At 37.5% G+C, this 15,978-nt stretch overlaps 1 protein-coding gene across 2 annotated transcripts in view; it reads left to right on the top strand.

Moving 5' to 3' along the window:
- The first annotated feature begins 1,243 nt into the window (after positions 1-1,243).
- The window catches only part of WAC (WW domain containing adaptor with coiled-coil), a 58,375-nt gene continuing 43,640 nt past the window's right edge, over positions 1,244-15,978 (top strand). Inside the window, exon 1 of one of the 2 annotated variants that reach the window (XM_026048766.1) lies at positions 1,244-1,436. In XM_026048766.1, the coding sequence (XP_025904551.1) occupies positions 1,298-1,436 (139 nt within the window). In that variant the 5' untranslated portion in view covers positions 1,244-1,297. Of the gene's footprint in view, positions 1,437-1,659; positions 1,691-15,978 lie in introns of those variants that run through there. The other variant, XM_026048767.1, reaches the window with a different exon arrangement.

The following is a 15,978-nucleotide window of genomic DNA, read 5'->3' as shown; positions in this document are numbered from 1 at the left end:
GCGGAGCGGCCGCGGCTCCCGCGCGGGGCCTGCGGGGCCTGGCCGGGGAGGAGAGGCCTAGTGCGGGCCGAGTGCGGCCCGGGCCTCGGAGGCGGGGAGGGCCGGGGCAGCGGGGCGGGAGCGCGAGCCGGGGTCGCTCGCAGTGAGGGACAGCCGGGGCGAAGCGGGGTGAGCGTTTCTCTTTTAAAAACAAAAGGTATTTCGTGCTTCCCGCCGCCCCCCTCCCCAAGTCCTTTCTTCTCCCCAAAACTGCTGCTGTGGGCTGTAACCTGAGCAGGGCATGATTTTAGACACTGAATATCTGGGGTTGCCAGTGAGGCTTAGCTTCTGCAGTTGCCAGCTGCTGGCTATGGTCAGAAACCACTATCGGTTCCGTGAGCTGCTGAGATGGACTGCAGTTTCTGCAGGAGTTACTGCCTTCGCCTGCCTGGCCTGCAGATAAATTTAATTCTGAGGGTGTGAATGTGGGGAATGCTGGCATACTGTAGCGGTGCTCACCTTAGGGCACGTAATTGAGCTCTTGTTATTACATTTTTATGTATTTGTATCACTGTGAAATGGAATCTGACAGTCAGCTATTAGTGACAGTTCATGTAAAATGTAAACAGTTCCCACTCTGAGGTTCACACTGCAAAACCAAGCAGGTCAAAGACATGCAGAAAGTGCCTTTTTGGGTAAATATTTCCAACTGTCATATTCCATATTGCAAGTCCCCCAAATTCTAGCATTTTTTATATATATATATATATATGCATTATAAAGAGAGATACTAATACAGAAAAAAAGCATGCAGGGATTTCATGTAGAGGTGAAACTGGTATCAGCTGCAAGATGGAGAACATGCCCTGAATTAGTGTAAACTTTGAGTAACATTTTGTTCCTCATTTTGATAATAGCCAGAGACTTCTGCTGCTTCCTAAAGTGACAGGAGTTCTGTGGCCCATGTGCTGCTGAACATGTTCAGTCCACCTGTGAAAAGATAGAGAAATTAGATTTATCCTAACAGTAAATGTTAGGTTGGATGTCATAGTGGAAGAAAATGGTTTGAGTTCTAATTACAGCACTTGTTGCTGTAATGTAGGTAATTAAAACCAGAACGGCTAATACTGAAATGGGAAGTTAAAATTAATTAACTTTAAAATGTTTTCTGGAAAGAGATCTGAAATATAGATATATCACTTTACACTTGAAGTTACTGAACAGATCTTAATGTAAATGCTTGTTCTGTTGTGTTTTGCAGGCTCTTAAATACTCATCCAAGGGTCACCCCAGTGGTGGTGATCACCGTCATGACAAGATGCGAGACGCCACAGATCCTTCACCACCAAATAAAATGTTGCGGCGCTCTGATAGCCCTGAAAACAAATACGTTGACACCCCAGGGCACACTAAAGCAAAAAGTGTGCATACTCACAGAGTTAGAGAGAGGGATGGTGGTGAGTTTTCTTTCAATAACCTTTATTTGGGCAATTGCTGCTTTCTCAGAAATACTATAAATTAACAGTTATCACAGACAGGAGGAGAGCTAGCTGTATGCTAAATGATGTGTGTGGATGTGCTACCATGCTTGGAAGACTACAGTGAAATAAAAATCGCAGTTTAATTGCAAGTAATCATTTAAATTTCTATTTTTACAGGTGGGGTAGTTCTTGCTAAGGCCAGAAATATTCAATAAAGATGTTTTTTAATGGTATGTCTGAGTTAGTTTTAAATTAGATTTACCTCAATATTCAGCAATGAGGATTTCCCTAGATTTCCCACTGAAAAATACTTTATTTTAAAAACTATGTTATAGTGCTATTATTTTTCCGTAATTCTTTGTATTGTATGTTAGTTGAGTACTTCAAAGACTAAATCACCTAAAAATGGAAACAAATCTCATTTTCAGCTGCTGTGTAGAATTTAACAATCAGAAAATAACAATCCAAATTAGCACCTACTGGAGTCTTTCTTGGCAGAAACATAGATGGGAAATATTCACAGTTACGGCAGTTTGCTTGTGGTGTTTTTGTAGAATACTGTAGACAATAATACGCTCAGTGATTTCTTAACTSATGTTAGAAACAGGGAAGAGTAGGATTTTCCTTTTAATTAAAAAATAGTAATGATTACAGATTAAAAAATACAGATTAAAAATGACTGAATTTTAAAGCCTGTTTTATATTAAGTACTGTGTTTTGTGTATGGAGTTATAAAACAAAGTCTTCAAATGGAAAATGGAAAAACTTAGAGCTTTAAATTAGAGCTTCTTGATGCTCTGTGAAAAGTTAACTTGTGATATAAAGATAATATTTGTTGCTGCATTATCGTTACTTGTTATAATATAGAGCTAATGTTAAAGTGAAACAGAAAAGATTTTTAGGTATGTTTTAGACTTGCTCTACACTACAGATATGTTTACAGTATCCAGGTGTTCTCATAGTTCATATTTGTTTTTCCTTCTTTGGAGTAGTACTGAGATATCTGTAAATTGTCAGTAATGTGATTCTGTTGTGCAGAAGGATGCTAAAAACGCGCATCGTATGTTGACACACTTTTGAATATTTGATCACACTTGAAAGTTTGATACTCTCAGATGTAAACATATAAGGCACTAGACTACTATTCTGTGCTACATTTCAAAGTATCATAATTTCATATGTGCTCTCTAGTTTTTACTGTTTACCTGTCCAAAAATGATAACTCCGCATACTCTTATAATTGTACTTAGTTTTGCTRCAGTTGGTAATTCTTCTGATTTCAGTGGAGCTACGTTTAGGGGAGCTATACGTATATGAAAACATCTGGAGGATGAGGAGAGTGTTTATGGCTTTGAGTATTGACATTATTTTTAAGATAGGAAGCCTGTTCTGAAGTTCTCGCAGAGTCCAGCTGTATTTGATAACTGACGAATGTCCTGATGCATGGAAATCTATAATAATGATGGAAATAAATGAGTGAATTATTCATAGTTTTGTAAGTAACAGGAACACTATCCTACTGTTACTTGTACTTTCCAAGGCTTTTAGCACAGTGGAGAATTTATTTTATTCTGATCTGGAAGTGTTTGTGTGCACACTTTATTTTAGCACAGTGGGGGAAGAAAGCGGTTCTATGCACTTAGTTTGAAGGGAAATACCAATTTAAGTAAATGAGCACCTGTACTACGTAATGGAATAAAGAAGCACATTTTTTTTTGTATTGTTAATAAAATAGGTTTGGCCCCAGTTTACTCAGAATAACCAAAGTTACATTAAATCCTGTATATTGTAGACAGTAAACCAAAGCTGAGCTGCTTGGAGCCAGGAACATGTTAACTTTGTCTCTCAAAGTAGTTATGCACGTTTCAGCTCACTGCCTCTTCCTTTCTATGTCATGTCAAGATTTACTGAATCTTTCTGTCAGTGTGAATTGAAGGTAGGTGTTAGAATATAGTTGAAATGCTGTAGGTATTGTGGACAGTTGTATATTGGCAATATCTAATGAACATATTTTTTCCATGTTCTAACTCTTCTTGAGTTACACTGAAGTACTATTTATTGGTATAGAATTCCCATAGTTTTGCAAATATGTGCATGCAGGGAATAGAAGTAATTACATTTTTCATTTTGTGACTCCAAAACATCCTAATTTTGTTTAAATGAAGGGATACATGCCACAAATCATTGTGAAGAATCTTTACAGACTAATTAATGCCTTAATATTAAGGCTACTCTATTTTCTTTTTTTTTTCCATTTTCTTTTTTTTTTCCTTTTTCTTTTTTTTTACTGCTTGAGCAGTCTGTTCTCCATTGTCTTAATTCTGGAAAACCTTCTTTCTTCCCCCTAATTGCTGTATGTTTCACTATTATAAAGTTAGTGGTGCTTGATTTGGAACTGCTACAAAGGATCGGTTGCCTTTCTATGATCTAGCTTAACTTAAGAAAACAAACTCTATTGAAAAATTTCCAGTGTTACTTCCCTCCCCAACCTCTAAATTCCCTTAAAGCCCCAAACAAACAATCTTGTTTTCTCTCTTCCCTCAAAATACACAAAAAAATCTTTAAAATGTGGAGTCTTAGTGAAGTTGTGAGGTTAAATTAACCTGATTTCCTCCCCTCGCCTCCAAGTTAGTGTTTATAAAAAAAAAAAAAAAATGACTTGTATCTGTCTTTATTTTTGCCCTTAACTGAAGTGGGAAGCTCCTCTGGCACAGCATGCTAGTGTTTGCCATTTGCTTGGTCATGACTGGCCTTTTTTTTTTTTTTTCAGTACAAAGATGGTTAAACCTCATTTGAAGGTTTATGTATTTATGTATAAAATGTAACACCTGTAATTATATGTTTTAAAAGTAGTAACTCAGAAGTGATAGAACCTCCTACTGTGAATATTTTTACTGCCTCTGTGAAGATATTGGTCATTATAGCTCATGCTTGGAATATTCRTATTACACTCTTTAGTGCTTGTAGAATTGCATCCATGGTAAGGAGCTTTACTTCTTTTAGGGAGCATGTGATACAGTTCAAACATATTTTATTTCAGAGTTGCTTACTGTCTCATTTCTCTGGTAAAAGGCTACATACAAAGAAGATTTAGTCCAATGTATATTTAGAAATCTCCCCAGAGAATCTCAGAGTGTTTTAAGGTTTTGTCACGTTTGTGATCTCTGAAGAGCAATGTGCATTTAACATATTGAAGTGATGAAATAATTTTGTACTTGCTTTCAGGTCCCTGTGTGCTGTGTGTGTTTGCRGGAGTCTAAAGCTTACTGAATAGCTGTCCCCACTTAATGTATCTGTTAGTTGTAGGTCAGTTCCTACAGGCAAAGGTGGAGTTTGAAGAGATTAGTGGTCTTATGAGACCAGCTGAAGTGTGGAGTTCTGTAACAGTAACAAATAGAGACTTAAATCTCCCTTTGTTTAGAGGGGAGAGAACTGTGAAGGGCCTTGTAGATGTGGAGAAGTGTTTCCATCACAGAAAAAGGGAAAGTACAAAGATTCAACATTATTGTGCCCCTGGATGAACAGACTGAGAAGGTAGATGGTCCTAGTAGTTCTTCTGAAAGGAATGGGTACGGTGATACTGGTGTAGAAAAATTATAGACAGGAGAGAGGAGGCAAGGAAGTGAAATAGGGAAGCTTTGGAAATGTTGTAAGGGAGATATTAATGCTATTTGGGAGTAGAATTTGTAAGAGACAGCCTGTTGCTTGAGAAAGAGATGCGTAGGGCAAGGGTGGAAGGGTTTTTTCTTGCCTGCATGCCTGTGGGCCGGAATGACAAACCAATAATAGAAAAGAAGAAAAAAAGATTAAAAAAAAAAAAAAAAAGTTGAGGAAAAGAGTTTGGAGTAAAGTTTTGCCACGGGTACTCAGTTATTTGTTTTTGTGAAGATGATGCTGAGTATTTTGCTGCATTTATGCTTAAAGGACTTTGAAAAAGTGTGTGCTTCATGTCATGATCTCAATACATTTTTAAAAATAACAAATGGGAAGCATTAGCATACACAGCATGAAATCCTTAGCTGGGTTTTATGCCGTACATGCTATTTTGTAGAAACTTGATTATATCTCAAGATACTTAGATTCCAAAATGTAACCAAGCTTTAATGAATGTGGGAGTGTTTTGTTTTGTTTTTAATTGGCAATTAAGAATGCTGTCCCTAAGTGCTGTAACCATTCCTGATACAGTTTTAAGATTCAAAATCCAACTCTCCAGAGCAGGATTCTGAATGGAGTAATTTATATCATGAATTTTTGGTCCGACTGAGTGGCTTCTGTCGTGCTGGCTCATTTTGTTCCCAGTGGTTCCTGCAAGAGTTCAAAATCCACACTGTAAAAGACAGAGTGAGCAACTGGAAACAAGGAGCCAACTTTTCTTTCCTGTCCTAGTGACCCTTATAATAGAAGAGGACACAAAGCCAACTCCTGGTTAGCTGGTGTGATCATGGAGCAGCAGGCCCAAGTGAGCAGCGCGGTAGGACGGCTACGAGAGAAGGGGAGCCGGCTGGGCACTGTGTGTGGCACAGAGGAAAGTAGAGGGCACGTGGGAAGAAGAAAGCCTGAGAAGAGTTAACACGTGGTGAAGGGTTGAGGTTGCTAGCCACTTCTGTGCTGTTACTATTAAAATAATCATTTGCTACTGTGTAAACAGTTTCTTCACCTTCACCTGTATTGTCAAAGCTGAGAAGAGACATCTGATTGCAAGGGAGAGAGTAGATGGTCCATGAAACCTGCCTTGGTTTTATTCTTTTTTCTCAATGTCTGCCTTTTTTTCTTTCTTTTTTTCTTCTTTTTTTTTTTTTTYTCTCAAAAGATCCCTCACCTAGTTCTTTGAATACTGTCTGTTCAGAAGTAACAGGTGGATGGATCTGAAAGTTTTTGTTTGTTTTTGTAGAATAATGCAGTTGCTTCCACTGGATTAGTCAAATTTGGAAAGCTTTTCTCAGGATTAAAACAGCAACTAAGTAAAATATAAAAAAAAGACCAAAAGGAAAAAGATTTCTGTGGATACTAGTGCAGGCTTTCTTTGAAATCGTTACTTGTACTGTGCATATGGTTTTAGGGGAGAGGTTATTTTTAACAAGAGATTGTGTTTAATTATGAATTTTAGATGGAAAGTAACTTAAAATTTGATTTGAACCTATGGCAGTGCTTTTGAAGTTGATTTTTAGTGGATCAATTGTATTGCCTCTTTTTTTTTTTTTTTTTTAAACCGCTATAAGGTTCTCTTATACGAGGGAAAAATTAAAAGGTAAACAATGTAGGTCGTGTGAAGAGGTTTTCATTTTTTTCTTTAATATTTAGAATGTTAACATTCAGAATTAATTCAGAAACGTAGCTGAAAAGCTTTGCTTTTAAAAACTCAAGATGGAAATTATTTTTGTTTTTTATATTAGGAAAGAGCTGTGATAGTAATAGGACAGGATTAAGTGCTCATTCTTTAAGAAATTGAGTCTGGGAGGGATCTATGTGGGGAGGGGTCCTTTTCTTTCATTAAACCCTGGTATCTGATCTAAGTGAGGAGAGCAGAGAAAATGTGAGTGAGAGACTGTCCTTAGTCTGTCATATCCAGGAGGCTGCACCTCTTGGCAACAAGTTAGGCTGTTCTCTCAGCCACCTGCTGTAGCTGCTTCCTGAAGTCCACAGACATTAGGATGTTTGTTTCCCATTAGGATTGGGAACTTCTGGAATTTTGTGCTGTTCTGAATTGTTGCTGGCTGCTAGCATATGAGCAGATCTATTTACCATTCTGTAATTGTAAAGGTTTCTTTTTGTTCCTTTAAAGGAATATGTATCTTTATGCATTTTTAAAACATTTAAATTTAGTTCTCGGATTGTAATTGTGATACGATCAGCTAATTTCAGTATGTCAATCTGGTAAGCCTTTCCGTGTAAGCTTAGCTTACGAAAAAGGAAGAAGTACTATCTATAAACAAGGTTTGACAAATTTGCTTTCCTTTAGTACGTGAAAAGTGTTCCCTTGTGGTTAGTTTATTTAGCGTGATGTTTTCTTAATATATACTTCTAGGCTTTGAGTTTGCAGAAATGGTTTACACAGGTTATTGCTTTGCCTTTATCAAGTATTTTGAGTTACCGTTATGAAACTTATATAAAAAAAAATGCTAGTTTCTGAAGAGCTGCCTGATACTATCTGATAGTTAAGGCAGCAGTTAGTAAGTTTTATAGTGTTCCCCTGTCTCAACACGCTCAGAATTACTGTGTGCTAAGGGGCCTGATTAAAGTTAATTGTTTAACTGCTGTTTTGGAGGTGGTTGTTTTCTTGACAGGTTACATTTGCTTTCCCTGCTATTTCTTTCTACTGTATATGAAGTATTGAATAAGTCAGTTATTAAAATGATGCCCTGTCTTGCACGTTCTGCCTTCTACAAGTGTCTTCTAGTTCAATATATCGTAATACCTTTGCCCTGGAAAGCACTAACTACACTTGTTTATTAAGTCAAGCTTTTATACGAGTTAGTTTGGCACTTCCAGAGGAATTCATCACTTTTAAAGTAGAGAGAAATTGTTGCTTGGTTTTCAAGTAAGGAAAAAAGTGTGCTRATGTTGAATGAACCTCAGCACTGATACTTAAATGATGGCTTTATCAGCCCTTGGTTGTACTGGAACTTCAGTGTAGCATTTGAAAAGAGAGAGGAGATTTTTATGTTGAGCATATGTTGAGCTCTCGGTCTTTCCCCTCRAATTATGAAGGGTCACAGATCTTGGTTGTACTTGACTGCTGCGCTGCTCTGGTGTAGCATCACTGTTAGGAGATTCTCTTTCCTCTCTGCAAGACCTTTAGTAGAATTTCTAGCTTTTTATAGTAGAACTTCCTTAGAAAAGCGTATATGTTTACTAGTTGTTCCTATGTATCAATTATATTTTCCTTTTGAAAGCACTAACCTAATGAGACAGGAAATTCTTATCTATATTTCAGCACAGACCTGTGTTTTTTCAGTGTATTTCCTTGCGAAAAAAGTATTCAACAGAACAGGATTAAGCAACGTTCATGGCTTGACAGACTTTTTTGCTTGACAGATTCTTGCTAAATATATTCTCCCTTTTCTGGAATATGAACTTTCCAACTGAGGTTGTATGTACAGATAATAATATGAGAATTACAGTATATATGCAGTACTTCGCTGATCTTGTTTGTTTGAAGTGGTGCTTCAGAAAAGATATTTCAAAGTTTACCTACTGAAAAGATCTATGTTAGCGAATGTATAAGTTAAATCGCATCTCCTTCTGCAAAGTGTAGGCTTCTAAAATAAACTCCTAATCCTGTAAATTTTACAAACTTTTGAAATCATCCATAGACATCTCCTGAATCTGAAATTTCTTTTGAACTCTGCTACTGCTGCTGCAGGAAGTTTTTCTCAGAACTTCTAACAGGGGGAAAAAATCTGAAGAGTAGAATAGAAATTCACCAGAATGTGCGCATCAGTGAAGTGCAGAATTTCTCCGTATCTGGGAAAAAGTTGAGTGTCTCATGAGAAATGCTGTTGATGGAAGATCACCTGCAAATGAGAGCTTGGTAGATAGATACCGGCAACCCTCTGCCATCTTGCAGCAGRCCAGAGGCTCTGAAAGAGGACAATAAGATACACTTGTCCTCCACCCTTTTCCTCCTGGAAAGCAGTTATTTTTTTCTGTTTAGAAGCTGTGAGATTGAGGTACATGTTTTAAAGCACACATTAGAGTGACCTACTGACTAGAGGTTAACAGGAATTTTCCTCCAAGAGTCTAATGTGCAGTTGGAAAGTCTCTCTTCCATATTACTCAAAGAGGACCTAAATTTTTGAGCAGATGGCTGGCTGCAGACTTCGCTATTCATTCTTCCTTTTTATCGGCTGGATTAAGAGATAGCTGGTAAGCCTTTGAGGCCTTGATTTGTGACTGCAGGGGATGCATGCAAGAGTGTTGTATTGTGTTTGAAATGAACGGGAGAGGAGATACCAAAGCACCTTAGTTCTTTAGGCCCCTGTTAGTTTGTGATTGTCTTGCTTACTGTGATTATTGGTATGAGAAGAGTTGCAAAGGAAAAGTACATAATAGTGAAATGTTGTCATTTCTCGGCCCCACTTTTAAAATACACCTAATTTTGCTTCTACAGCAAAGAAGTGATAAAACATTAATGTCCTGGTTTTGTTCCATTTTGCAGTATCGCTGAAAAACTATAGCAAGGGCAAGGCACTCTGGCATGTGAACAGTTAGTTTGCAGAGCTAAATTTCCAATGTCTGAGGTGCAGCAGAAGTTTGCAGGAGGCCTTTTTCCTGTCTGAACTTTYGATGTAAATTATCTGTTGCATATCAGCCAACTTCTGTGATCTGCTGTCTCAAGTATATATGAAATTAGTGATTCTTATCCACTCAATAAAATATGTTGACATCTTTAAATTTAAAACATTATTTGCACTGTGTGTTTTATGGATCAAACAGTGGTATCTGATAGTTTCTGAAACTATAAAATTTGTCAGTGGGTGCATATATTTTTAGTGTGCATAGATTCGTTCTTGCAAGAACGTAATAATWCTGTTCTGTGAGTCAGAAGTGTCATTTGTAAATTATTCTTCATTTAAGACTGTGGTAAAAAATAAAACCAATTTCCTGCTCCAGGGTTAGTTATTTTATGTGAAAGCAAAAGTACTAATTTCTGTGCAGGAAGGAGATTACAGGAAGGAGTGTAAGACTTTACAGGAAGGAGATAGRCGCACCGCAGTGACTCTAAAATAAGCACGAAATTCCTGGCGCGCTGCTCGGAGCGTAAAATGTGAGTGTAGTGTTGGCCAGAAGGAACGTGCAAGCAGAGGAGTATCAAGCAGCAGAGTCATAATCTCCTAGGGTGAGTATGGCAGGTGCAGGAATCGAGGCTTGATTCCCACCATTCATTAAGGATTCAAAAGTGGGGATTTTCAGAGAAGAGGCCTTTACAGCTTTCACTTTGGGAAGAGAGACTTGAAGAACTCTTGGAAAARCTGCAAAGAAGACATGAGGATTTATGTAATCAATAGCAGCACGGAAAAGAAATTGCATAGTTAAGAGTTCTTGAATATAGCCACAAGGTACAGCAACATCCAGTGACTCAGGAAATCAACTTTCAGGAAAYAGAATTTTGGCACAATTTTTCATGTTGTTGGTAGCAATTTTAGTAACTCGCTCTGATTATTATTCCAGAACTGGACAGTTTAACAGTGGATTACTTCACTTTAGACAACTTTGTTGTTGCTTGTGCAGAAAGTTCAACTAGTTTATAAAACATCTGTGAGTAATAGATGATGTGAATATTTTTAATTTAGGTGTTTTTTAGATTAATGACTATTCAGGTTGAAAGGGATTAAGAATTGCTAACTGCCTTCCAGCAGCACTTCTGTGATATGTTTTTGGTGCATAAACGGGGGAAATAGATTATAAATACATGATTTTCTTTGCCTTTTAGTTTTTATTGGTTAATTTGGTTYATATTAAAACCTGTAGATGTGTTTTAGTATTGCATTTTGAATTTTTTGATCTCTGAGCATATATTTTTTTCAATGCTTTTTGGGAGTCAGATAAACATTTGACATCTCTACCAGCAGCAGTATTAAGCATCTTAAGCAGCCCTTTGCATTGGTACAGTTTGTTTTGTGCCCTTTATCCGTGGCTTTTCAGGAACAGCTGTCCTGAAAACTTTCCTTAGCATTGGTGATAGAACTGGATCTCTGATAARATCTTGCTAGCTGAATTGGTTAAGAGTTTATCTGCACTACTCTGCAATTTATACAAGACTTAGTATGTAGAATTTATTCCTTCAAAAAAAGTTACAGATATAATGACTGTGCAGTTTGAGTTTGTTTTACGGATGGGGACATTTACCGGATTTGGTTTTAGTTTGAGTTGGGAATAACTACCCAGCTTCACTCAGGTGYATATGATAACAAATATAATTTTCTTATGTTACTTGGCTTTTATGCCAGAAAAAAATAGTTACAGAAGGATTGGCATACTTCTTAAAGAAGGTCCTATAATGTCCTTGCCCTTTTCATTTCTCCTGCCGCACASGGTGCTTCCTCCCAGCGTACATTTGATTTCAAAGTTAATGTTGGTAATTGAGACTGATACATAACTCTATATGAACACTTTCTATTTGGAACAGAAGTGGACTACTCCTTAGACTGGATTATGTTTTTGCAGGATTATTTGAAGTGAATTTAGTGAATAATTATAGTTGATTCTTGCTCTCAGAAGTAGGAGGTTATAATTAAAAGCCTGTGTTTAAGTTTATTGAATCCTAATATTTTCATTTCCAGTTACCTTGTCTGAAATACAGTTAGGCTTTCACTTCGGGGAGTTTAAGTGGACTGAGAATTAAAACAGTGTAATTTTTACTGGATTACAGTGCAGAAGTTTTCAGTCATCAGAAATGTTTACTGTGCCTTACAGAACTTGATAAGAACTCTTGGTTTAGGCTGAAAAGAATTTGTAACATTAACTGAAACTTTCCTTTAAACAGTGTGCTGTCCTTGCCAGGGCAACTTTCAGAAAGTGTAAGATGAAGAAGTCAAAATATGCAGTCAGGTGTCCTCATGAAACTGAGGTATCTTCTTGTTGTTGTTGTTATTATTTTACTTTCCCCCTTGTCTCAAGATGTCTTCTGCTGAATTAACTACCTGACTATTTTTTCCTGTTATTTATTGTGACCGTAAAGGAAACGGAAAAAACTAATGGGACTTGGGAACAGGGCTGGATAGTGACAGCTGGTTCCTTGTTGTTCAGTTTCCTTTGATTCCTGTCCTTAGCTTTAGCTTTAGCTGTGAGGCTGAGAAACAGATCTGGGGCTTAGAGGCTAAGGGGGATACAGAATGAGATGAGAAGCAGAATAAACTAGGTTACTCCTGTTTATTTTAAGATTTAAATAAAACTGCTTTAAGTAAGCCAATATTGAACTCCAGAAGCTCACGTAGAATGTTTTTTCCTAGCATTTTGTACAATATTAATAGCAAATTTGATCACAAATGAACTAGTACAGCTGCTTATTATGGAAAAAATATAAAGACTTTTTAAAGAAATGTGCACTAAAGGTGCATTTTCTTATTTTAGGAMGCTTCTGGTATTAAAAATGAAACAAATAGAAAAAGCTAGATATYATGTGTATAAATAGAATGATACAATATTTTGAATTTTGGTTAGAAAACTGTTTTTGATAAGTTTATATCTGCTGTGGTCTTAGGCTGTGGTGGAAGGCATAGGATTTTGTGAGGTAGAGACTTTCTACTGTAAAATCAGTGCATTTTTTTTTGTCCATTGAATTCATTTGATAACCTGAAATTACTTCTTAGTATTTTGGTCATGTATTTTGTCACAGAGACACAGCTACTCTCGAGACATTAACAGAACGGGCAGCGGTTTAAAGCCCCAGATGTTGTAACGCTTATGTGGAAAGAGTAGAGCTTTGGACACGCATCTCCTGTCTAGTGTTTGCATGTGTTTTAATCCCAGATACTAGCAAATCACAAAAAAAAAGGAAGCAGTTTGACTGTTCTGCAGTACAGTGGCACCCTGAGTTTGCTATTTTATGTCCTTAGTGTTTTCCCAAGAGGAGTGTGTGCCTGCAGAGTGGCATTGTCACTCTGCACCGCGGTTGTTCCGTMTGAGAGCAGCCGAGCAGAGTTTGGGTACAGGTTGTGAAAGGAAAACCTGTGAACGTGCTGATCGTTGGTGGGAGCCAAGCACAAATAGCCAGTGTGTAAAAGTGTTTCTTGAAAATAATGCCGTCTAGGAAAAAATCRAGCTGTTTTCTGAACATGTTTGGTGCATATGAGAGTCTTGCATGTGTTTTGTGACAGTACTTAAAGATTTATGAAAATATAAATGATTTTGCTTTTGAGAGTAGTGCTTTTAAATCTGCTTAAGGAATCTCGAGGATCAGCCTTTTCTTAAAGGAAAACATAAAATCCATAATAATGGCTATGTTAATGTTACGCTATACAGGATTCAAACTAAGTTGTTGTGATTCATTGCCAGTAGTGGAGCATTTAACAGAAAAGATCTCAGTATAGTTACACTTGTCAAAAAATTGCTCTTTTCCGCCTTTAAGCCTGTTACATCTTTTACTATAGCAATTTCAGTATCATTAATAAGATTAAAACAAAAAATACTCTATTAACAGAGAAATAGTTTATATTTAGATGTCTAATATGATATATTTAGGAAAAATACAGGATATGTCATGCTTCCTAAAATTATTTCCAGAAACAATGTTTATAATTCAGTCTCCATTATAGAGAGGAGCTGTGGAGTCTTGCGTGGTTTCTTGTGKTTTTTGTGTGTCAGGTGTCACACTTGTGTAGCATCAGCAGGACTTCAGCCAGCTTCAGTTAAGCAGTTTGTGGCTCATTCAGGCTTGCAGTGTTGACATGTTAATACAGCTCTCATTTTCACATCCTTGCACTTCTTTGAAAGAAAGCTATTCATACTTGGTTTAATATGAAAAATAATATCACCTTGTTCAAATGCAAGTGGTGTAAAATTCTCTCTTTTTTTTTTTTTGCTAGCAAAACACTCCCTTCTAATGATTACACCCTCTTCTGCGTAGCCCTTATAGAATGACAATTCATTAACAATGAATTGAAAACTCTAGAAGGGCAACCATAAATCTGAAAATATATCTTAATTTTGCAAATGTTATTTTAGCTATTATGGATAGCTATATTTTCCTCTATTAAGAAAAAATTAAGAACAAATGGTTGAATTTGAAGTATGCATTTAAGAACTGTTTAATATGAAGAGTAGACAGTTGTTGTTTAGTGACTGGAACATGATTGCACAAACCCTTTGTTAAGCTCCGTATTACACATTCCGCTTAACACTAAGGTTGCAAATCCTTAGTATTAAAATCCAAACACTTTTTATATTAAGTTTTAGATGGATGATTTCTGAGCTGATGCATCTTGTTCCCAGAGAAGCAAGACTTTGTGTTTTTAGGTAAAAGGCTGGAAAGGACATGAAACTGCTGGTTGTGAGAACCAGCAAGTGCCTTTTAGATGTGACAGGTTTTTCTTTCTCCCCTCAGCATTTGTGCACAACTTTTATTGAATTGTTTTTTCCTTTCTCCTCCTCATTTTCATCTCTCAGTAGTTTGAAAAGAGTGAGGGATTTGTTTTCTGCTCAGTCTTGTTGGTATTCAGGGGTCATGTCCCCCCACCCTTCACCTCCAAGGGGAGAATACTTCTAAYTGGATTATCCCAGCTGACAGGGAACCTGCATCTTCCAGCAGCCCCATCCCCGCCCCCAGCCCGTGAGTAAGGCCTGAACSAGGGGCAAGGGAGCTCTGAGTTACCAGCACTTGGTGGTGATGGAGGGGCTCTTCACTTGGGCTTCATGGTTTGTTGCTTGGGAAGGAGCACACTTGCTCTATCGCCTTTATTGCTGTTAGTTCTTGGTTCTGGCTGTCAGCTCTTATTTTGCATGTCACAGTAATTAAACACCTTTTCTCTAAMAACCGCTTACCGAGGCCGAGTGAGCTCTTCTTTTATCAGAGATGTAAAATAYCTTCTGGTCTGCAATCAGGAGGGAGGACCTGGCTTTGCTTTATTCGAAAGTGTCTCTAATCTCTTTTTTAGAGGGATATTCCAATGAATAAAAATATGATAGTAAGTGATACAAGATTAAACAAGTTTCTGAATTTTCTCCCACCGGTGATGCTATAATGGGGAGGTAGCTTTTTCTACACAATGTTTGAGAAGTCATGAGCTGGAGTTAGGAATCTCACTCTGCATTGCTGGAGTTTGTGGTCCCTTCTTGTACTTGCTGTGGATAAAAGTGCTCATGCTGATGCTAAGTTCATTGTTAAGGAAGGTGCCTTCAGTGTGCTAAGTGGTGTTGAGRAAGTTGCTGGAACTTTTCTCCTTTCGCTCTTCTGAATCTTGCAGGCCTRTAGAACTGAGGAATTTGGTACCCACCTGTAATTCTGAAGTTTCTTTAAATTCAACCTGCAGATGGTGAGAATATTTAGTTTATTTAAAGGCCTCTGCTTTAGAAAACTTTGCAATTTTTGTGAAGGTTCTTACTGGGAGAGTTCAGAAGCCAACTAGAGGCAGCCTTTCTTTGGGAGCAGAAACTTGTCTCTAATGACATTAGTTGCATCTGTTCAGAAATGTAAGCATTTTYATGGATAAAATTATGATGATTGTCCCCTCTGTTGCACGTTTTTGTTCTAATGGTTGAGATATATCAAAAGACCTGCTGATGGAATAGTTTCCTGTAAGGGAGAAGGGCAGCAGGGATCTGCGAAGGGTGAGAGAGAGGCTTCTGTGACTGCTTTACTTATTAAAATAATCGTGTAACTAGTACTTTGAAAACTGAATACCGTGATGGACTTGTTTAAAAATGAACCAAAATGACAACCCCAATCTGGTGTGATTTCCACAGAGCGTTTGTGCAGTGATCTTAGGGCGCTGCATTTTCATGTTGTTGGTAAATACCACATACGCTGTATTTTCCTCTTGCCTGATAGTCCAAGTGATAAACCAGTGACAGAAGACAC

Source organism: Nothoprocta perdicaria, unplaced genomic scaffold (genome assembly GCF_003342845.1).
Source record: "Nothoprocta perdicaria isolate Ctin4 unplaced genomic scaffold, notPer1 scaffold_57, whole genome shotgun sequence".
Taxonomy (NCBI): domain Eukaryota; kingdom Metazoa; phylum Chordata; class Aves; order Tinamiformes; family Tinamidae; genus Nothoprocta; species Nothoprocta perdicaria.
The sequence above is the reverse complement of the archived record's forward strand: the minus strand, read 5'-3'. Positions and strand labels throughout refer to the sequence as shown.